Source organism: Balaenoptera borealis (assembly GCF_965194805.1).
Source record: "Balaenoptera borealis genome assembly, chromosome: 20".
NCBI lineage: Eukaryota > Metazoa > Chordata > Mammalia > Artiodactyla > Balaenopteridae > Balaenoptera > Balaenoptera borealis.
This window is the reverse complement of record NC_138879.1, coordinates 1,731,680-1,753,930: the sequence shown is the minus strand read 5'-3', so window position 1 is coordinate 1,753,930 and position 22,251 is coordinate 1,731,680. Positions and strand designations below refer to the sequence as shown.

Sequence of the window (22,251 nt, the reverse complement as noted above, 5' to 3'; positions counted from 1 at the left end):
TTACAAAACAGTTTTACACAATTACTTAGATTCTAAGAGGTAACAAAACGCTATCAATCTCGAATATACTGTCATTTTATGGTAGAGGACGGGAATTCAGAGAGGTTGAGCGGATTCCTGCAGGTAGGAGAGAACCTTGAGGTCATGAGAATCTTGGGTTCCTTTTCTCTGGGCCACCAGCACACGCAAACTCTAAAAGGACTCTGGAAATTGTAAAGGGCTGTACAGTGTGAGGATGAGTTATTTTATGAAGCTGCAGGAGAATAAGGGTCATGTAACCAAGCTAGTTAAACTGGGGGAAGCGGTGGCTCAGTGAGCCGTTTTGCTTTGGGTCGTGGTTGGGACGTGGGCAGGTTGGGTTTGAGGGGCGACCCTCCACGAGCATCTGTCCAGCCGTGTGCAGCTGCCCTGACCTCAGGAGAGGGCTTCCAGCCGGAGGAGGACAGGAGAGGTCTTTGTTTCCACCTACTCGTTCGTATTCTGTGTTTTTGCTTTTGCTGCTCACTGAGCCTTAGGGTCCTTGCCTGCCATCCTTTGCCCTTTCTGCCTCCTAATTCCTGTTCGTCTTTTTATGACCACTCCAGGAGTGCCCCTCCCGGCCACCTCCTGGCACAGGTGTGTTCTCAGGACACCGTGGCCTCACCCTGGTCGCTGTACTTCCTGTGTCGTCCTGTAATATCCTTGCACTAGATGGTGAACTCCTTAAGCTCAGGGACCAGATCTCTTTATCTTTGGTTCCCTGAGTCCACCATGGCTGCCTGGTGGTTGAATGACGGACTGATCGTTTGCAAGCACCTGGGGGGCTGGGGGTGTGCACGGTTTCCCCCTCGCGAGGAGTTTCCTGGAGGAGCATGAACTTTGAAGCGTCTGCATGTGAGGCTTTGTCGATGCCTGTCATCAGCATTGACCAGAGAAGCGCTTGGGTGTCTTTTTGCAATTGTGCCAACCCATCCGGTTTGTTTTAAAATATCCTTCAGTTAAGTTTACTCCCATTAATTTTTTCAAGTGGAAAAATATTTTGTATTCATCAGTGTTAAAAAAATACTCTAAAGACAATCAGGGCTGTGCTTGGGTGTCTTCCTGCACTTCCAGCTTCCTCTGATGGTTCATGGATTCTCTCTGGTGTCAACTGATGTTCGTGAATCGAGTTCGTATCTCTGACCGTCGTGTCCTTTGAAGTTGGGACATTCGTTTCCAATCGCCTTCCAGACGTTGTGGCTATCTCAGCAGCCCTTCACAGTCAGCATTCCAAAAGCCGAAGTGTTTGCTCTCTCAAAGTGCTCCTCCTTTTGAAACTTCTATTTTGGTAACTGGCAACTCGGATCGTATAAGTTATAAACTTTGCCGTTATTCTCTGCCGCCCTGACTGATCCAGTCAGTCACTTGCATGCGCAGTTAATTCTAGGTAATTAGAGCCAGAACGAGGGCTCTAAAAGCCATGCCTTCTTATCACCTTCCCTGCCCCCGCCTTTATTTATTTATTAATTCATGCGCTGGCTGTTTACTGGGTACTGTCCGTGTGCTGGCGCTGTTCCAGGCAGTCAGAATACAGCAGCAAACAGCAACAGACAAAAGATTTGCCCTCGGGACCTTCCTGGCGGTCCAGTGGTCAAGATTCTGTGCTTCTGCTGCAGGGGACGTGGGTTTGATCCCTGGTCGGGGAACTAAGAACCCCCATGCTGTGCAGCGCGGTCAAAAAATTAAAAAAAAAAAAAAAAAGATTTGCTCTTGAAGACCTTACTTTCTAGGAGCGAGGGAGACACATGGCAAACGTGATGATCAGCGGGTAGATTATTTCATACGTTGGAAGGTGAGTGCTGTAGGAATGCCGGGGGGGGAGTCCGAGGTTGCAGCACGAAGTAGGATGCAGCTGGGAGTGGCTCCTGAGCCTTTTAGGGGGAGAGCCGGGGGGAAGTGATCCCAGCCATGTAGACCAGTAGGAGAACTTGGCCCCTGACTGAGTGGAATGGCCCTTGCGGGGTTTCAAGCGGAGGAGAGATACAGCCTAAAATAATTGAAAGTCTCGCACGGGCTGCCCTGCTGAGGACAGGCCGAGGGGCGGAAGTGGGAGGGGTGGAAACCCCATCATCTTGTGCCCGGACGATCGCAATAGTGTTGAACAGGCCCCTGCTTTTCTCTGTTGGGGCGGGTTTCTTCATGCTTCGATGTGCCTCTCTCAGGTGTGGGCCACGTTTCCAGATGCGGGCCCGATGGCGCTGCTCCCCAGCCAGAGCTGCTGGGACAGAGCCCACCCTTTGGAGGGGGGACATCTGAGGCCCCCTGAGACCCGGCCCCTGCCCTCCCCCCGTCCCACTCCCACCCTGGGCGCTGTCGTTCTCCCGTGCCTTGTAGCTCTCTCACTTTCTATCCAGCAAAACCCGTTTTCTGCCAGGTCCCATCTTCTCCTAAAAGCCTCTGCAGCATCTCCTTGTCGGAACGAATCCGTCCGAGCTCTCACACCTGGGCGGGTGTTTGTGCCTCTGATGCACGCGTTTAGTTCTGGCTGCCCGACAGCTGCGCGGTGCCCATCTAGGCGGTGGGCTCCTGGTTACACGTGCCCCGCGCTCCGCTTTGCATCTTTTGCGCCCTCGGTGCTGCCAGAAGGGCCTCACTCAGCCTTCGAGATGGTTCTGCTTAGCCAGCTTTGGCGGTTCTGTCTTGCAGATTGAAGCCCTCGTCAAGGACATGCAGGACCCAGAAATGGGGGTCAGAGTGCAGAACCAGAAGGTCACGGTCATCAGCGTCCCTCACGCCATGACGGGTAATGTATCTTGTGATTTGGTCTTGGCCTGGAACGGACCGTACACAGAGGCTGGCAAACTATAGCTCGTGGGCCAAATGCGCCCCGTGTTCTGTATCTGTGAATAAAGTTTTATTGGAACAGATACACGCCCCCATTTATGTATTGTCTGTGGCAGCTTTTACTCTGCAATGGCAGAGTTAAATAGCTGTGCAGAGACCGTAACGTGGCCCACAAAGCCGAATATACTTACTGCTTACTTGCCGATTCATGCACCACAGGTTCCTTCTGGGCAAGGAGTCAGAAAGGAAAGAGAAAAGAATCCAGTAGGTCACCTTGTGAAGCCATTCCTCCTACTCAGGAGGTCATTTTACAAACCTTTACTGTTGTTTTTTATTTGATTGTCTTGTTTGATTTGTTTTAATAAAATCAAGTAGCAGGAAAAATACTATTTGGAAAAAAAAAAAGAATTGGCCTTTGTTTTCTCCATCCTTCCCTGTCTTCTAATTCACATTCAGACCCTTCTTGACTCCCCCAAGGACAGGGCACCTTAGTCTCCTTTCTCTGGGGGTGGGATAAAGGGCGTCATTTCAGGATACCGGCAGAAGGGGCTGGACCCCCAAATAAGAATGCATTTTGATCTGTGCGTTGCGTTTGTTTTGTGATTTTGGTTTTGCAGTAAAGAGTCCCTTTCCCACCGAGTCGTGTTGTTGGCAGAGGGGGGCAGCTTCTCAGAGCACTTGCCTGGGACTTGCCGCTGTGCTGAGTTCCTTGTGAGCCCTCGCTCTTGACCTCACCCATGACCTGAGTATTTGTCACTCAAGGTACTGGGGTCTCTGCAGAGGCAAGCCGGCCAGAAGGAGGCGTGTCCCAGCCAGCACAGCGTCTCTTGGGTTCCCTGTGAGCGACAGAAGGCCAGCTCTGGCTGGTGGGAGCAGTAGAGGAATGGATTGGCATGCGACAGGCTAGCTCACAGAAGAAAAGAAAACTCCAATGGTCTAGACTTGGGAAAGACTAGGACCCAGAGGAGCCTGGGCGCCCCAAGACTTTGCAGGCTGTCTCTGACCCCTGACCCCACCCCCTCTCGGCTCCTGGTCGTCATGAATTCTGGCTTGAATTCTCCACTGGATTGGGCAGCCCTCGAGGGGAGAGATCTCGTCTAGCTCATCTGAGTAACCCCTGCGCTTAGTGCAGCTGGGGGTCAGGGTGGAAGTTTAATAAAAGTTTATCGAGTGCATGAATCAATCCTGGTCTCGAACTGTCCGAAGGGCGCTGACATTGAGTCAGGCACCCTGGGATTGAATCCTTTGGGTGCCTTTTCTTTTTCTTTTTTTGCTGTGTAGCCCTAGTCTCCATTTCCTCATTTTACAAGCAGAAGTAGTGATCCCTGCCCCAGGGGATGCCTGCAGGAACCAGACAAGGCTCTCGTGTACACGTGGCCGGTGCTCAGTGACGCTCCACGGGCCCCATAGCTGGCAGTGTCCCGCGCTGTGTCACCCACGATGAGCGTAGGGAGAGATGTGACCCCCCCCCCCAGCCCTTTCTTGCAGCCGGGGACACGGAGATGCAGAGTTCCAGCATCTTGTCCCCAGGTCACTAAACGCACCCAGGGCTGAGCGTGGGCTTGAGCCCAGCTACACAGCTCCAGCGTCCGTGCTCCCATCCCCCGTCCGGGTTTGTGAGCTGCTTTCCTTCCTGGCACGTGGGGCCCCTGGTTTCCTGGATTGGGTCGGGGGCTGCCCACCCAGCCATGTTCTGCCTTGTTCCTCCTACTCGGGTGAATCCCAGCTGCAGTTGGAACCCAGGAGGAGCCCTGTCCTGCAGTGTCGGCACTAATCAAAGCAAACTGCATCAGGGCCACCCGCCTCCTCAGAGGGCAGGTGACTCAGGGCTTAAGGGGACGACGGTGGCCGACGGGGGCGCTGAGCAGGCCTGTGGTGCTGTCAGCACAAATCGCGTGATGGACACACCAGGACCCCCGTAATCTCATTCCATCAAGTTCAGGAAGCGGTCAAGTGGACGAGAAAACCTTCAGCCCCTTGGTGGGGAGCGCTAAGCCGTCTGCTCTCCGCCGGGGGCTCTCTTTCCTGGTCTGCACACCACCGTCTAGAGACTTGGGGTGGAAAGTCTAAAACACCCAGTCCTGGGATTTTTAAGTAGGGGTTTAGGTGAAGAATTTTGCTTTTGAATAAGCAAAGCGCTGACTAAAGCCAGGAGCCACAGGGGACCCTCTGAAAGCCGTCGCGGGGGGCACGTGGGCGTGGAGAGCTGTTGGCTGGATGTCTGTGGCCCAGGGCGTGCGCAGGAAGGGCAGTTACAGGGGGTCCATCCTCAGCCACACTGCGGGCAGCTCCTTCAGCCCAGAGAGGGGAGAGGGGCCCTAAGCCCTCCCACCCCCCTGCGGGCGTCAGAAGAAACGCCCCTTCGCCACCTCCAAGCAAGCGAGGAAGTGTCCTTTGTGACAGTCCAGCTACAAGAACACAGGCAGGCGGGGTTTCAGACCCTGACCCTCCTCCTTGGTGTGTTTCGTGGGCCGGTTTCCACACAGGCAGGGGACGCAGCTCAGCCTCTGGAAAGCAGGCCGGGGTGGCTGGAGAATATGGTTGTTGGCATTTGCAAGATGACGTCGGAGTTGGGATGCACCTTCCTCCCGAGATGATCCTGCCCGTCTCCTACAAGGAGCGTGTGTTCTGCCGACGGGGCCAGAGGGCCCGGGCCGAGGAGGAGGCCGCAGCTTCCCTGGGGTCCTGCATCAGCTCTGGACTTGGTGGGACCCGGCTTGCCTTGGCCCTTAGGTCGATCTGAACACTTGTGGGGGGCGGTGGGGTGCACATTCCCTCCTGATCTTGTCCCCGTGTGCCTCCCCCGATTTCTTCCACGCCGGCCTGCAGTCTGCTTTGTTCCCAGGCCAGCCCCTCGGCCTCGCAGGGCCCAGGGCGAGAGGGCACACGGAGCCCACATTCCATGGTCTGAAGTTGTAAATCAACCCACAAAGTGTTCCTAAAAAAGTGTCTCATCTTCCTGCTTTGACAAAAGCGTCTTTACAACGACCTGGAAAGCCAGGTTTGGATTTAGAATTCTCTGACCCCTCAGAGTTCTGCCTGGGAACTTGGGGGTGTGGGAGAACCAGCCCTGCCCTTGGTGCACCCCTTTCCCCTCCCATCCCTGGCTCTGATTTACTCCCCTGGGTCCGGGCTCCATCCAGAGTTCCACGGACAGCTTGCTTTGGGTCTGTTTTTTTTTTTTTTTTCATTGTTAAGTCTTAGTCTGTTTACTTCCTACTCGGTGAATGACAGTCCAGGCACCAATTATTGTAAGGAAAGAGAATAAGTATCACAAGAGAGGTGAAGCCTGAAGCGTGTAGGGGATGTTAGGCTGGAAATCTGGCCGGAGTCGGATCATGGACGGCCCTGAATTATGGGCTGCAGGGTTCGGGCTGAACTTTGTTGGGGGGAGGGGTGGAGGGGCATCCCTGAAGGTTTTGAGCAGAAGGACGAGGTCACGGCTGAACAGGGAGGAGGCCAGTTGGGCAACCGTGTGGAGGAGGGCGTGGAGGTCGGGGAGGCTCTGACGGTGGCCAAATGCTTCTGCTTTGCAGGGAGTGATGTTCTCCAGTGGATCACCCAGCGGCTGTGGGTCTCCAGTCTGGGTGAGAGCTCGTCTTTTCCTCCTAGACCAAGGGCTGCTGTATGCGCGTCACCCTGGGGGCATCTCTGGAGAGTAGAAGCTAAACGGGGGCTCAGCCCGCGTCTCTGAGAAATTGACATTTTAATTGGAGAGATGAGAACTTCATGGGTAATCAAGAAAGACTTCCTGGAGGGGGTGATGCATACGTACCCTTGGTCTCGAAACAAGTGTTGCCTGTGAATACTGGAAGGAAGCTCAGAGGGTCTGTCTTACCAGCGGGGAAATTAGCAAAGTCGTAAACATGGAATGAACGAGGAATGGAGCGGTAACAGGGGAAATGGGGAGTAGTGACTTCAGCTGGGTGTGGAGGGCAGTGGACGGATGGGGTGCACCTGGTACATTCTTGGATTCCAAATTTTATCTGGGAGAGAGGCAGTGTAACCCGTGGAGGGTTTTGCAGCGTGGCGGTGTGTACAGTAATCAGATTTAAGCTGGGATGTTAGGCAGCAGTCTGAAGGATGGATTGGAGTAGAAAGACTCGGGGACCTGACTTGCCACTAGCGAAAAGGCTGTTGGTACAACGAGGGTCTGGTCTCTGATAGAGGGAGGGAGGGTGGGGAGGAAGCCTCCTGGGAGGCTGAGCTGTGGGACGGCATGTGGGTTGGGTCCCTGGGCCTGCAGGATGGGAGGGCTGGGATTCTCTCTTGGTGGTAGAAAGACACCTGCTCTCACTGGTGCCTCTGAGAATGAACCAGGACAGTTTTCCTTTAATCGGTGCAAATCCAGAACCAAGACTGTGTTTCTGAGCAGACTGGAGGCAGGTGGGAGTTGAAGGGAAGTGGCAAGGAGCCGAGGGTCTGGACCCAGGGTGCAGGCAGAGTTGAGCTTGGGGTAGAAGTTGGCCATAAACACAGCCTCCCCTTCCTGCCCCTCTCGGGATGAAGACGTTCTCTCCCTGCTCCTCTGGACTTCTCCGGACCCAAAGGGCCCAGCGGTGCTCCTCCAGGATTTCCCCATCTGTCACCCCAGACGCCTGCAGTGGATGACCTGTGGCGCTGTCAACACTGGGGTCACTGACTCCCCTCCAGACTTACTGAGTTGTCATTCAGGGGTTGGGCTGGGGGACCCTCCTTTTAGCCTTGGCTACCCATATGATACCTGTCCACAGCTAAGTTCAGGAACCACTGTCCCCACTTCTTGGCTGAAGTGCTGTTAGGATGGGGGTACCTGCCTTGAGTTTGGGGTGCTATGCGGGGGCGGGGCTGTGAGCTTCTGCCCTTGGCCCCCCGCTCTTAGCTTCCTTGTCTCAACCGCTTCTCCCCAGAGGCACAGAACTTGGGCAACTTTATTGTCAAGTACGGCTACATTTACCCCCTGCAAGACCCCAGGAACCTCGTTCTCAAGCCTGACAGCAGCCTCTATCGATTTCAGGTGAGCCTTGGCCTTGACCTTGGGTGTTCACAGGGGGTTAGTGTCATCTGAAAAGATAATTGGTTGGCTTCACATCCTCACAGATCTTTAGAAACAGTGGAGGGGGCTGAGGCAGCTTTATGTTTTAAGCTACAGGGCTGGGGGCCAGGGGTTTACAGCCCAGTGTGTAAGCCTGGTTCCCTGGTTTCTCTTGTAGACACCGTATTTCTGGCCCACCCAGCAGTGGCCGGCTGAAGACACAGACTATGGTAAAACTCCGCCCCTCCTCCTATGCCTTGGGGAGGACTTACCATGCTGCTTATTTACTCGCTGCATTTTGGTGACATTTGTCTTGCTGTCATCACAACAGTCAGTTCTTTACGTCAGTTCTCGTCTGTATTAGGAGTGATTCCCAGGGGAGGGACTGGGTCTGCTGAGTGTCCTCTTCACTAAGCTGAGCACAACAGGCTCACGCATAGAGGGGTTTTGAAATATGATGATGATGGAAAATGTCATTGTTTTCTTTTCCAGCCATCTATCTCACCAAGAGAAATATCAAGAAGAAAGGGGTTTTAGAAGAATATGAAAAGGTATAGAGATGCTTTCAAGTATAGGTTCTTACAATTGAGTGGAATATAGTCTTGAGTTGTTTTCCCCTGTTCCCCCCGTTAATCGATTCATATGTACCCTCATCATCCATCCATCCCTCATCTATCCATCCCTCCATCCCTCATCCATCCATCCCTCATCCATCCATCCATCCCTCATCCATCCATCCATGCCTCATCCATCCGTCCATCCATCCCTCATCCATCCATCCATCCCTCATCCATCCATCCATCCATCCCTCATTCATCCATCCATCCCTCCCTCATCCATCTATGCCTCATCCGTCCATCCATCCATCCCTCATCCATCCATCCATCCCTCATCCATCCATCCATCCCTCATCCATCCATATATTTAGAAGCAGCCGGCTGAAGTAAATTCTCCTCCATGTGGAGGTTCAGTTTCTCCTGCTGTAACTTAAGCCCTTGCCTCAGTAACTACTGGGCACACAGTAGCTACCACTTTCCTTTTGCTGTCCCAAAATAATAGGACTTAATTAATATGTGTGATAATGCATATTACAGGATGGACAAATTTGAACTTGAGTTTGAGATGGGAAAACAGGAGTGCAGACTTTTGTTTTAGGCAGGATGAGTCATATTTCTCAAAGAACACACCCTAACCCTCAAAGGCTAGATTTCTGGGCAGAAAGCAACAATCTTGCTGTTTTTTTTTGCTTTTTACAAACATGTTTTTAGATAGCCAGCATCACACCAATGTTAGGGCTTAGCTTTGTGGATTTGTTGTGCTCTGTTGTTGAATATTAAGTTCCCATATTCTCCTCCACGCTACCAGCCTCTTCCTTATCAGATATGGGATACATTTATTAAAACAAAATCCAACCCGAGGGTTAAAAACAAAAACAAAAACAAACAAACAAAAAATCCAAGCCAACCTGTGGCTTCTGTTGTGAAGGCTTGTCGAGAATTCGGTGCTACCCTTTGAATGACTGCCTTTGCACAGCTGGGCTGGGAGACCGTTTGGCTGCGTCTCGTTGTTGACTTAGGACTTCCTGCCCTCTGCACACAGCATAGGTTGTGGGGCTCAGTGTTCTCATTTTGTTTTCCTCCTCTAGGAAGATTATAATTTCTTGAACAAAAAAATTAACTACAAGTGGGACTTTGTCATCATGCAGGCCAAAGAGCAGTACCGGTGAGTCAAAGATCTTGTTGGTCCCCTGGTTGTCTTTGCTCCTCCCTTCCTTCTTTGTTTCTTTTTAATAAAATTAACTTTTATTGGGTGTGTATGTGTTAAACAGTGGGTGAGACATAGGGAAGGTAGAGGCATCGTCTAGGGAGCCCGACAGACAAGCAGACAGGACATGATGCCTCAGTGAGTTGAGAGCCCCATGTCGGGGTTTGGAGAAGGAGCTGCAGAAACAACATTGAATCTGGAGGCTGCAGAGGGTGTATCCAGGTGAGGGATGGTGGTGGTGGATGGAGAGGAGAGGAGAGGAGAGGAGAGGTGGGAGGGAGGGTGCTCTAAGCAGACAACCAGAGCCTGCGGGCATGGGAGTGCCCACCTGATGCTGTCCCTTGGAGCTGGCACAGAGAGTGCAAAGCCCCAAACTGGCGGAAGGAGGCTGGATGTGTTAGCAGGAGCAGATCGGGAGAAGGTTCTGTGCTCAGGGCTGTGGGAGCCATAGAAGGATCTTAAACGTGGGAGAGCTGTCATCAGTCACCTGTTAGAGCCACTCACTGCTCGCCCTCATTTGTCGGTTCAAAACTGGACCTGAAGTTCCCCCTGGGGGCCCTGCCTTGTCTGTAAGGGCCAGCTGTACATGTTGGGGAGCGTGTATCAGTCAGGGCGAGGTTAGGCTGTCGTAACAAACATCACCCAGCAATCAGAGGCATGGAACCACAAGGCTCATTTCTTGCTTGTGTCACGTGTCCACCGTGGGTCAGCTGGGGCCCTGACATGCTTGCACCCACTCCAGGACTCACGTCACTTCTGCTCACAATTCACTAGCCAAGGCAGCTCATGTGGTTATGCCTGCTTCAAAGGAGGGTACACGGGGTGTGCAGTCCTCCTGTGTGTCTGAGGTGCAGGAGAGTCAGGAATATCTGGGGACCAATACCAGTGATCACCAGAACAGTGAGTCCAGCTGGCCTGGCCTCACTCACCCTGGCAGTTCCAGACCCCGGGAGGTCTAGAGTGGCTGGCACATGGTTGGGCTGGATGGTGGAGACCCCGTCCTCCTGAAGCAGCCCTGGAAGAAGAGTAGTGGTGGGTGAGTCAGGGTTCTCCAGAGAAACAGAATCTCTACGTATTGATCTAGCTAGAGAAGAGGTGGGGGAGGGGAAGGAGGGGGGAGAGAGAGGAGAGAGACTGAGATTGAGATTTATTACAAGGAATTAGGTCACACAGTTGTGGAGGCTGAGACGTCCCAGTACCTGCAGTCGGCCAGCTGGACCCCCAGCTGATGTTTCGGTTGGAGCCTGAAGGCAGGAAGAGACCGATGTCCCAGCTCGAGGCCACCAGGCAGGAGGCACTTCCTCTTCTTTGCAGGAGGATCAACCTCTTTGTTCTATTCAGGTCTTCAACTAAAAGCACCCTCATCCAAAGACACCCTCACAGACACCCCCAGAATAATGTTGACCAATCACCTGGGCACCCCTGGGCCCATAAAATTAACCATACCAGGTGGTGAGCACTGTTATGCAGGAGGGCCATCCGGGAAAAACAGAAATCCGAAAGGCAGAATGGCTTTATTGCTCACGTGGGGAAAATCTGTTCTCAGGCCTTAATTCATGTGGAGGGGCATTATGGGGAGCGCTGGCTCTGCCCTTTCACCACGAACATGCCTCTGCCTGGGTATTTTTGAGACAGAGCGGCAGGGGGGATGTTTGCTAATCTTTTGTCACGTGCATTTGTGTGTGAGGCTCCGCTGGGTGGGTTCCGTTCACTGTCTCATCCCACGCTGGGGCGAGGAAATGCCTGGAGCAGTAATTCTTGTCGCCCCTCACACCTGCAGCCGGGGAAACGGAGGCTTAGAGGGGTCAGAATACTTGGCCAAGGTCACTTGGTGAGGTCGTGGTCCAGCCTGGCCTAGTGTTAATCCCACTCAGTGGGCGGTTTTTAGTGCCTACTGGGTTCCAGCACTGGGCCGGGCCCCACGGACACAGAGTTGGCTGGGATATGCCCCCGCCCCACCCCTGACCTCTCTCTATCTTCCTCTGCCTCTCTGCTCCAAGCAGGAAGAGCCCATGACCCAGAGGACTATGGACCCCCGAGCTGCCTTGCAGCACAGAGGTACCCCCAGTGGCCCCCGCGAGCCCCACCACTCAGGCCTGAGTGTAAAGTTCTGAGCTGCCTACATCAGGGGGCAGGCAGCCCCTTGGCCATTCGCTTCTAGACGCCTTGGGATGAGCGCTTCCTGAAAGCCACTCTCCTCCTGAGATGCTGGCTTTTCCCCACTGATTCTGTTGCTTCACTCAAAGGCTGCCTCAGATTTCAGGTTTAGGATCTGTGATGGTTAATTTTATGTGTCCGCTTGGCTGGGCCACAGTGCCTAGAGAGTTGGTCCAATACCCATCTCAGATGTCACTGTGAAGGTGTTTTTTAGATGAGATGAGTATTGAATCAACAGACTTGAAGTAAAGCAGATGACTCCCCGCAATGTGGGTCGGCCTCATCCAAACAGTTGAAGGCGTTACAAGACTGGGGTTCCCAGAGGAAGAAGCAATTCTGCCTCTAGACGGGCTTGGACTTGAGTTGCCGCATCAGCTCTTTCCTAGTCCTCCAGCCTGCTGGCGTGTCCTGCAGAGTTTGGACTTGCTGGCCTCCTCAATCGTGTGAGCGAATTCCTTGAAATAAATAAATTCTGTCTCTGGCTCTCTCTGTTTATTCTCCTACTGCTTCTGTTTCTCTGGAGAAGCCTAACTAACACAAGTACAAGATCTCACCACAAAAGCAGGTTGGCCACGTAGTCTGGCTCATGAGGCACCCATTTCGTTCCCCTGAGTCTCTGCACACAGACCTCTCTCCTGAATCCCAGACTCAGCATCTCCGCTATAAACTCAACATCTCACGTTGACATCACACCTCAGCCTGACCTTGTCCATACTTGAATGTTTTCCCCTTGCTCCCCAAGCCTTCTCTCCCTTCAGCGTTATGCGTAGCAGTACAACGAACCCCCATTCACCTCTCCCCGACCCATGTCCTGTGTTCAGTCATCCAGTCTCGCTGGTACCGCTGGCAGAACCCCTCTGCCACACCTGTCCACTGCTGTCTGCTTCCATCACCCTGGAGCCAACCTCACTGTCAGCTGGACCGTGGCAGCATCCTCTGCTCCCACATGCCCCCAGTTTTGAAACACAAACAGGATCCTGTCCCACCGTTTCGAGAGAGAACCCTCAGTTCAAATGTCATGTGCTCAAAGAAGCTTTTATTTCTTTTTTTTTTGTTTAAGTTTTATTGGGGTATAGTTGGTTTACAATGTTGTGTTGGTTTCAGGTGTACAGAAAAGTGAATCAGTTAGACGTAGACATATGTACACTCTTTTTTAGGTTCTTTTCCCATTCAGGTCGTTACAGAGTACTGAGCAGAGTTCCCTGTGCTGTACAGTAGGGCCTTATTAGTTATCTAGTTTATATGCGGTAGTGTGTGTATATCAATCCCAATCAAAGAAGCTTTTCTGATTAGCTGTTATTCTGCACACAATCATCCTGAAACTCCATGGCTCAGAGTGGCAACAGTATTTTATTATCTCTCAAGTGTTCTGTGGGTCTGGAGTTTGGGACGGCTGGGCTGGGCAGTTGTGGATCAGAGCCTCTCAAGTGCTTGCAGCCAGAGGGCTAGAAGGTCTGCCTTGGGCTTCCTCACAGCACCAGGCATATAACACTGCCTACAGGTGGTTGGAAGCCCCAAGGGCAAATACTTCACTGAGGAGGGTGGCAGCTGCCCCACCTTCGATGGCCCAGCCTCAGAAATCACACAGTGCCGTTTGTGATATACTCTGTTGGTCAGCACAGCCACAAACCCCACCTGGTCTCAGTGCGGGAAGACATAGACCCACCTGGCAATGGAAGGAGGGTCACAGGACTGTAGACATACTATTTAAAAAGTACCACACTGGCCATCCCTGATTCTGCACTATAGTACACTGAATGTGTCCTCACAGCTCACGACACAATTTGTAATTTTATATTTATTTCTTGACTATTTGTGGAATGTTTAGACCTAAAGGTACTCAAGGAAGGGCAAGAAATATGTCTGTGTGTCAGTCTGCTCAGGCTGCGGTATCAGAGTATCATAGACTGGGTGTCTTAAACAACAGACATTTATTTTCTCACAGGTCTGGAGCGGGGGAAGTACAAGGTTCTGGCAGGGTTTGGTTTCTGATGAGGACTCTCTTCTCAGCTTGCAGACAGCTGCCTTTTTGTTGTGCTCTCACATGGGGGAGAAAGACGGACAGACAGAGAGACAGAGAGACTCTTCTGGTATCTCCTATTACCAGGGCACTAATCCTGTCATAAGGGCCCCACCCTAATGACCTCATCTAATTACTTCTAAACCCTAATTCCTTCTTAAAGGCCCCATCTCCAGATACTGTCGCATTGGGAGTTAGGGCTTCAACATATGAGTTTTTGGGGGACGCAAACGTTCAGTCCATTACAGTCTATTTGGTTCACCCGAATTCTCCCAGTGTTTGGAACATAGTGGAGATCAGTAAATACATGATTGAATGAAAGTGTCATTGACGAAGGGATACTGTTGCTGTAAAGATCACAACATGACAAAGTAAGATAATTCTTCGTTTACTGGTTCTCTTGAACGCCGTTCATCACCACTCTCCTCCAATAACCTCTGTCACACAAGAGCACAAGAGCAAAGCCAGAAAGGGCATTGCAGTAAATTAGCGATCAACTCTATTGCCAAGGTGGTCCAGCATTATGGAAAGTCCAGAGTGCCTCAGGCCATCTGCAGCCCATCTTCCTGAGGACACGGGGTAGTTAATGCGGTAGAAAATTCATTTCAGTTGGCAAGGGGGAAGTTGGAGTGACAGTGTTTATAGTTAATTTCCAGAGGAGGCTGCAAAACACCCCACTGGAAGGGCACTCTCCACCCACCTGGCTCTCTGGATATTATGTTACTCACAATACATGAGCTGGCACATAAATCCGCCGACTCTGTCTCGAGGAGGGCGCGTGCGTCATCCTGCGTTGCCTGGGCAAACAAGCATCACCGAGCGGAGCGCAGGTCGCCGTGGCAATGGCACTGGATGGGGTATGATAATGAGCCCTGCCTAACCCTTGCCATTTCCTACCTGTAATGGGAAAGAGGGAGACTGGGAGATGAGAGGGAGCGTGAATAACCTTTCACAGTAATCAGCTGGGCTCAGAGAAACCCTGACTTGGTGCGAACTCTTTGAAGTGACAGAGTGGAACTGACAGAGAGAAACCAGAACTCCCCAGGGCCCACGTTTTCCCCATCCCAGGCTCTGGCATTGCCGTTGCCTCCTGACTCAGGTGTTGATTATGTTGTTTATCAGAGCAGGGAAAGATCCGGAAGCCAGGTGGGCCCAGAACGTCATCCACACTCACTCCAGTGGAGACGCTGGTGGAGGTGGTCTGATCATGGTGGCACGATCGCATCTCACGCTGGTGCTCTCAGGGGGAGCTGGACTCTGGGACCAGATTCCTGGTTCAGGTCCCACCTCTGCCCCCTGGTGACAGCACGACCCTCAGTGGGACATTCAACCTCTCTTTGCTTCAGCCCCTGAACTGCAAATTGAGAATTGCTCACTGGGAGGATCCGAGTTAATATGTATAAAAGTATTTAGCTGGGTATTTAGCACATAAGTATGATATTAATGTTTGCTATTTTCATTATTCTCATTATGGCAAAAGCACAGATTATTTGGACAGATTGGGAGAGTGGTCCGGAATGGGGTCCAGCAGGAAGGGGGTCCATCAGTGAGCAAAAGATGCAAAACCTTACTGGCCTTTAACGTGGCTTTTGGCTTTTCAGGGCTGGAAAGGAAAGGAAGAAAGCAGACAGGTATGCACTGGATTGCCAGGAGAAGGCGTATTGGCTGGTCCACCGATGCCCCGTGAGTGCCATCCTCCCTGGTTTCACCCATCTCTTCTTGCGCCTGACCTCTCCCAACCTTACTCCCCATCCCCCTTTTGTGGCTCATCTCTGCCTGGAGCTAGAATTGAATCTGCAGGAGTTGCTGCTCAGTGTTGATTAACATCCAAGGGCCTCTGGCTGGAAGAGGAAATTCACTATCTGGATGGAGTCCACCGGTGGCCCATCCCTTGCTGTTAGGACTGAGTGCATTTCCATAGCGGAGGGACCTGAATGAGTCTGCCTTGTGTGAGGGCTAGGACTCGATGCCTTAGAGGAGGAATGTAAGAAGAAAAAAGTAGGACACAGGCTCCACCGCAGGAAAAAATCACACGTGTAGGGAACCGGAAGCCGGCCTCGCCACGGCCATGCTGTGTGTCTCTTGCTGCCCTCCTTTTCCTCTCTGGATCTGGTCCCCGGCGGAGATGGGAGCCAGGGGATAAATGTGTGCTCAGCCTCATGGCTTAGAACACATGGCGTCTCTGGCTTTGGGACGTTAGGTGGCCTAGAGGCACAAGCTGTACATACGAGATGCGACTTGTAGCAGCTCATTACTTGGGAGGGAAGCCACATCCCCAGCGTGGAGAAGCAGGCTGTAACCGCCACCCACCGCGGGGGCCTCTGCCTCCTCGGTTCCCTCCTGCATCAGACCCGTATGCTGCCTCCCGGGCACTGGAGGTGGGAGATGTGGAAGGAATTCTGCAAAGTGGAGCATTCGGAACACACGTTCCTCTCTTCCTCCTTCAGTTTTCTTGCCTGGCCGGGAACCAAGTTCTCAGAACCAGAGAGTGAACTGTGTCCCTCACGGGGCCAAAGCTTCTGGAGTTTTGAACTTGGAGCCCGTCAGATTTGGGCCGTTTTGCTACTTTTCTTTCTGCATTCAAGACAGGCAGCCCATAAGGTGTTCCAGCTGCGAGGGCATTGGTTTGGATGCCTTGTTGCCGAGGTTAAGGCCCTGGGGTTGAGGCGTGTTTGGTTTTGCTTTGTTTCAGGGCACCTCCTCCAGCTAGACCACTTGGCCGATGCCCGACCCAGGTCCCTGGGGGCCTGAGCGGAAGGCTGGCTGACCGAGCACAGGGTCCCAGAGGTCAGAGCCCACACCCGCCGTCCCGCCGGTAGCGCAGGAGTGAGATCTTTGTGTGAGAGGGAGCCAGACCTTGCTCAGCCCATATTGTCATCTGATCCTGAAGGGGGGGGGACCCTTGGTGAGGAGAATGGCGAATGGTGGATAAGCCTCTCAGATGGTAAGGGGCGCTGGTGCCCTGTGGCACCCGTGACCCAGGCGGTCCTGCTCCTTGTAGGATGGAAAACGGCCTCCGTATCACGTGTGGAGACTCCATGCTGTGGGATGCCCGTGTGCCTGCATCCCTTGCCAGGCGACAGAGTCTGACTGTGCACGCGATCTGCCCTGGGACCCTCCCCTCCCCTCTGTCCCTGCAGCCAGGAGGTCTACAGGGACACGACGAGAAGCAGATTATCCGTGTTGTTCGCAGGCCTCCTGGGGCAGCTCTCAGCCCCGACACCAGGCAGGTGGCCGAGTGGCTCTTCCCTATGTGATGCAGAAGCACAGACGTTCAACAGTGTGTCCCTGACAATGGCTTCTACCACCACCTCCCCCATGGTCCCCACTTCCTCCACCTCCATCACCTCCGTTGTCACGGTCACCGTCACCGCAGACCTGAGTGGAGACCTTACGGTGCCCCGGGCTGTGCGTCAAGCATCGTTCTGCACGCACTTTCTCGTTCCACCTCTGCGGCCCTACCTGAGAGGCCACGTAATTAGTCCCGTTTTGCTGATGAGGAAGCAGAGGCCCAGGGCTGCTGCTGACTTGCTAGTGACAGCCAGTGAGTGAGCGCCAGGGGACCTGGACCCACAGACTGCAGAGCCTTCCCTCCTGGTCTCCATGCTCCTTTGCCTCCGATGACAGTGTCACATGATGTTGTTGTGCGTTTAGGGCCTTTTGTCACCTCCTTGGTCACTAGAGCATCACGTGGTTGCTGCCACTGTCATGCACGTGGTGCAGGGTTCAGAGGTGCCTGTCCCTCACTGGCGGCACTGGGGAGCCCACGTTCAGAAGGAGGCCTGATGTGCTTGGAGCAGACATGAAGCTCCCCGGACACAAAGCCTCTCTCCCCGCCCCGGCCCTCTCACCGCCGATCCTCTCGCCCAAGACCGGACCAGGAGTCGGGGACGGGCCCGGGTGGCCCTGGCTCCTTCTCTCCCTGACTTTCATAAAACCTTCAGCCTCTCGGTGGCCCAAGAGCGTCAGGATGAGGGACGTGTCCTGTTTGAAGAGCATCCGGTTTGAGGTCTGTCTCGGCTGGAAACTGAGCGATCTGACTGACAACCCAGCAGCCCAGGCGCTTGGGGGCTGTCAGACCTTCTCCAGGGGCCCCAGACACACTGTCAGCTGGGCGGGAGGAAGCCAGCCGGGCAGACAAAGCGTTAGGCTGGGTGGGGTGACTGTAGCCAGCTGCCATACTTACTGAGCAGATTCATCCCCTGTTCGCTGGTCTGTCCCTGAATCCGCGAAACCTTCCTGGGGCCCTGAGTCTGCACCAGCCGAGGAGCCGGGCGCTGGGCGTGAGGTAACTGTTGAAGGCCACTGAGTACCTGCCACGTGCCTGGGTTAAGCTCTGGCTTAAGTGCCTGGCTGATCCCATGGACCTGACGGAAATGCTGTGACATAGGGGTGTCATTGCCCCATCGTTCAGGTGGGGACATTGAGGCTCGGGAAGCTGCAGCGGCCTGGGCAGCGCTGGGATGTGAACACACCTCTGTCTGACACGCTGCTGCCATGGAAGGTGCACCCACGGGTGGGCCCCTCTCTCAGCTCAAGCAGCTCCAAGTCCAAACTGCTGACCCTGGTGAGCCACGCCCTCCCGGAGCTGAGACCTCAGTGTGAGGGGCACAGCGAGGGGGGATGGATTCAGGGAGTGGGGGGCATCCTATCATGAAGAAAAACGAGGTTCCTCTCACATTTTTCCCCAGTGGAACAGGGTACAGGTCTGGGCACGATGCAAACAACGGTTCATTGTGTGTAAACGAACAGAAGGAGAAACGGTTCCTTTAGAAAAGTCACCTTGGGGCCTCCCGTGCATCGTTGCTGTGGCATCCGTGCCTCCCCAGGATACAGGCCGCTGACACGTGGGCCATGGGTACAAGGAGGGTGTGGTCTGGGGACAGAGGCGGCCTGTGGCACGTGTGCTCTAAGTCGGGTGGTTGCTGGTCTGAGCATCGAGCTAAACGGCCTTTGTTTCAATCACAAGTGCAGACACTCACCCGAGAGGATACCTGTCCTCCACTTCCTGCTGAGGTTGGACTGAATGTCCAGAGAGGGGCAAAGTAAATTAAGTTACAGCTCCGTGACTGAATGCTGTGACACTATGAAAATAATATTTTCGAAGGCCAGTTGTGAACCTGGGGAAATGGTCCAACATGCAACATTTTACCATTAAAACAGGATGGGAGAGTCCATTGACTCTGATCCAAATTAAGAAGAAAAACCCCAAACATCTGTTTTGTGAATTTCCACTCTGTGCCAGGGGCTTAGGAGGCAATGGGGGTCTTTGCCCTGGGAGCCGAGACAGACGTGGCCCTCAGGGAGCTTACAGTCTGGTGGAGGGTCTGAGACTAGAACTGCTGCACAGCGAATGTGTCCTGTGCGGATGCGGGGACAGCTGTGAGGGGCAGGGTCCTGCTTCAGATCCAGGGTCTGGGACCAGCTCTCCGCGGAAGTAACGTTCACGCCAAGGTCAGCCTCCTCCAGCCCTTCCCTCCAGTTCTGTCTCTCCCTGCGTCAACCTCATCTCTCTCTCTGTCCCCTGTTTTGTTTTGTTTTTAAAACTATCTGGTGTTTTATTTGTTATTTGTTTTCTGTGCCGTGCACCAGAAACGTCCAAACTGGACGTTAGGGGAGAGAGTGACGGTGAGAAGAGGAGAGAACAAGACAAGGGACGGGAGGAATGTGGTGCAGCCACGTGTCACCGGGATGTGGCACCGGCGCCCACCCCGGCCCTGGCTCTGGGACCGTCCCCTCCTCGTGAGCAGCCCTTGGGGGTACGAGGGTCCTTTCCCAACCTGAGTTAAGGAGCTGTTAGCAAATTGTCTCTTTGGCTTTCGCGTCAGGGATGTTCTCGGGCACCACGCCCTGGCGTTCACACTTCCTCCGGCTGGAGGCGGTGGTGGTGGGCTTGGCGTCTCTGGGCAGGCGGGGCTTCCTGCACTTGGCCCGGGCTGCACGCGGCTGCACGGCTCCCTGTCTGCTGACAGCCCACCGCCAGGCCACCGTGGCCCTTGTGTCCTGTGCGCTGACGGTCAGCTCTGCGGTATCTGCGTTCCGGCTGCCTCTTGCATCCCAGAAACTGTGTCAGCGGTGGCTCTGGTGACTGTTGTGGAGAGCAGAGACCCCCATGCTACCTGGTGAATGAGTGGATGAAGGAATGAGTGGATGGATGAATGAGTGAATGGATGAATGAGTGAGTGCATGAGTGAATGAGTGCATGAGTGGGTGAATGAATGCATGCCTGAATGAATGAGTGAATGATGAATGAGTGAGTACATGAGTGAATGAATAAGTGGATAAGGGAATGAGTGAATGATGAATGAGTGCGTGAGTGAATAAGGGAATGAGTGAATGAATGAATGAGTGTGTGAGTGAATGAATGAGTGGATAAGTGAATGAGTGAATGAATAAGTGAGTGAATGAATGAGTGGGTAAAGGAATGAGTGAATGAATGAATGAGTGCGTGAGTGAATGAATGAGTAGATAAGGGAATGAGTGAATGAATGAATGAGCGTGTGAGGGAATGAATGAGTGGCTAAGGGAATGAGTGAGTGTGTGAGTGAATGAATGAGTGGGTAGGGGAATGAGTGAATGAATGAATGAGTTTGTGAGTGAATGAATGAGTGGGTAAGGGAATGAGTGAATGAATGAATGAGTGCATGAGCGAATGCAGCCTGGGAGTCTCCCAAAACGGCAGCAGGAGAAAGGCAGCCCCATGCAGAGGTCTGAAGGCAGGGCCCCGGGTGGGACTGCAGCTGGATGGGAGCGGCTGAGAGGTGAGGAGGGGCCGGCGGGGACCGGCCGGCAGGACAAGGCCCGCCGGGCGGCTCCGGCTCAGGGTCCTGCGCCGATTACACAGGTGCACCGTGCAGCAGCTGAATTCACATCAGAGTGTGGATCAAGTTCAGAGCAAAGAGTTGGAGAAGGGGCCCAAGACGCGAGCAGACGACTGCGCGGAAGCCCCTGAGGCTGGAGGGCCTGCTGGGGGGCAGGGGCCCCGAGGGCGCGGGCCGGGGGGAGCGTGTGTGTGTGCGTGTGTGTGGCTGTGCCGGGATATATGTGTGTGAGCTGCAAACATGAGCACGTGTGCCTGCGTTCGGGCGTGAGTGCATACCTGTGAGAGTGCGAAAGAGTGATGATGTGAGTTGTGAGTGGGAGGGTGTGTGCACGTGAGCGAGTCTTTGAGTGTGAGAGTGAGTGTGTACGTGTGAGTAGTGTGAGAGTATGCGAGTGTGCGTGTGTGATGTCTGTCTTCCGTCACCCTGGGGGGATTTCTTTGTCCCAGACGGGTGCCCGCCCCAGACAGACAGAGGAGGTGGAACACCCGAACTGCTGGCCCCGAGGGACTGAGAGACGGAGCAGGACTGTCTGGGGAGGTAGCTGCCTGAGGGAGACAGACAGACGCTGAGGCCGGCTTTGGGCCAGGTGTTCACACACGTGATCCTACGATGAACACAGCCTTTGCTTGGTAACAGGGACGCTCTGCTGAGAGCTCCGTACTCCGTCGTGCTAAATCCTCACAGGAACCTGACAGGCAGCAGGGATCGTCTGCAGTTCTCAGGGGTGGGAAGGGCAGAGAGGAGAAGTGGTTTCCAAGATCTTCCTCACAGCTGGGAAGTGGCAGAACCGGGATTGGAAACTCTGGGTGCCTGACGGAAGCCTGGACCCTCCAACACAATGAACTGTAGAGCGGGAAGGGAGTCGGGAGTCCCATGTGCTAATCCCAGGGAACTCCGATTGAGTTTGCATGTTGTTTCTCCATCTGTGCGCCCACCCCTCATCCATCCATCCATCCCCCTACCCACCCCTCATCCATCCATCCCCCTACCCCCCCCTCATCCATCCATCCATCCATCACTTATCCATCCATCCATCCATCCACCTACCCACCTACCCACCCTCCATCCATCCATCCACCTACCCACCTACCCACCCTCCATCCATCCATCCATCCATCCCCCTACCCACCCCTCATCCATCCATCCCCCTACCCACCCCTCATCCATCCATCCCCCTACCCACCCCTCATCCATCCATCCATCCATCACTTATCCATCCATCCATCCACCCACCTACCCACCCCTCATCCATCCATCCATCCATCACTTATCCATCCATCCATCCATCCACCTACCCACCTACCCACCCTCCATCCATCCATCCATCCATCCATCCATCCATCCTCCCTCCCTCCATCCCTCTCTCCATCCCTCTGTTTTAGGCTCTGGGGATGCTGTGGTGGTGGAATAGCCCCATGAAACTCACCAGCTCACCTGTAGAATCGTACACACCCCTGTAGCTCCCCACAGGCTGGACCACGACCCTAAGCTTGGTCTCACGATTGGCAGCTTGACCAAGATCCAAAGTTAATCAGAAACTGGAGACTCTCCCAGCGGTGGTTCTTATGTTGTTTTTGGTTTTGTTTTCCCACTCAGCCGGGAATGAATGACGTGCTGGACTATGGCCTGGACCGAGTGACCAATCCAAATGAAGATCAGGTAAAACAGGT

General features: G+C 53.7%; 1 protein-coding gene across 4 annotated transcripts in view; it reads left to right on the top strand.

Annotated features, from left to right (window-relative positions):
* RGS9 (regulator of G protein signaling 9) overlaps positions 1-22,251 on the top strand; it is a 65,628-nt gene that overhangs the window by 9,310 nt on the left and 34,067 nt on the right. For all 4 annotated transcript variants that reach the window (XM_082370440.1, XM_082370442.1, XM_082370441.1 and 1 more), the window contains exons 2-9: positions 2,665-2,761; positions 6,339-6,389; positions 7,692-7,798; positions 7,995-8,046; positions 8,309-8,367; positions 9,462-9,538; positions 15,359-15,440; positions 22,178-22,240. In XM_082370440.1, the coding sequence (XP_082226566.1) occupies positions 2,665-2,761; positions 6,339-6,389; positions 7,692-7,798; positions 7,995-8,046; positions 8,309-8,367; positions 9,462-9,538; positions 15,359-15,440; positions 22,178-22,240 (588 nt within the window). The remainder of the gene's footprint in view (positions 1-2,664; positions 2,762-6,338; positions 6,390-7,691; positions 7,799-7,994; positions 8,047-8,308; positions 8,368-9,461; positions 9,539-15,358; positions 15,441-22,177; positions 22,241-22,251) is intronic.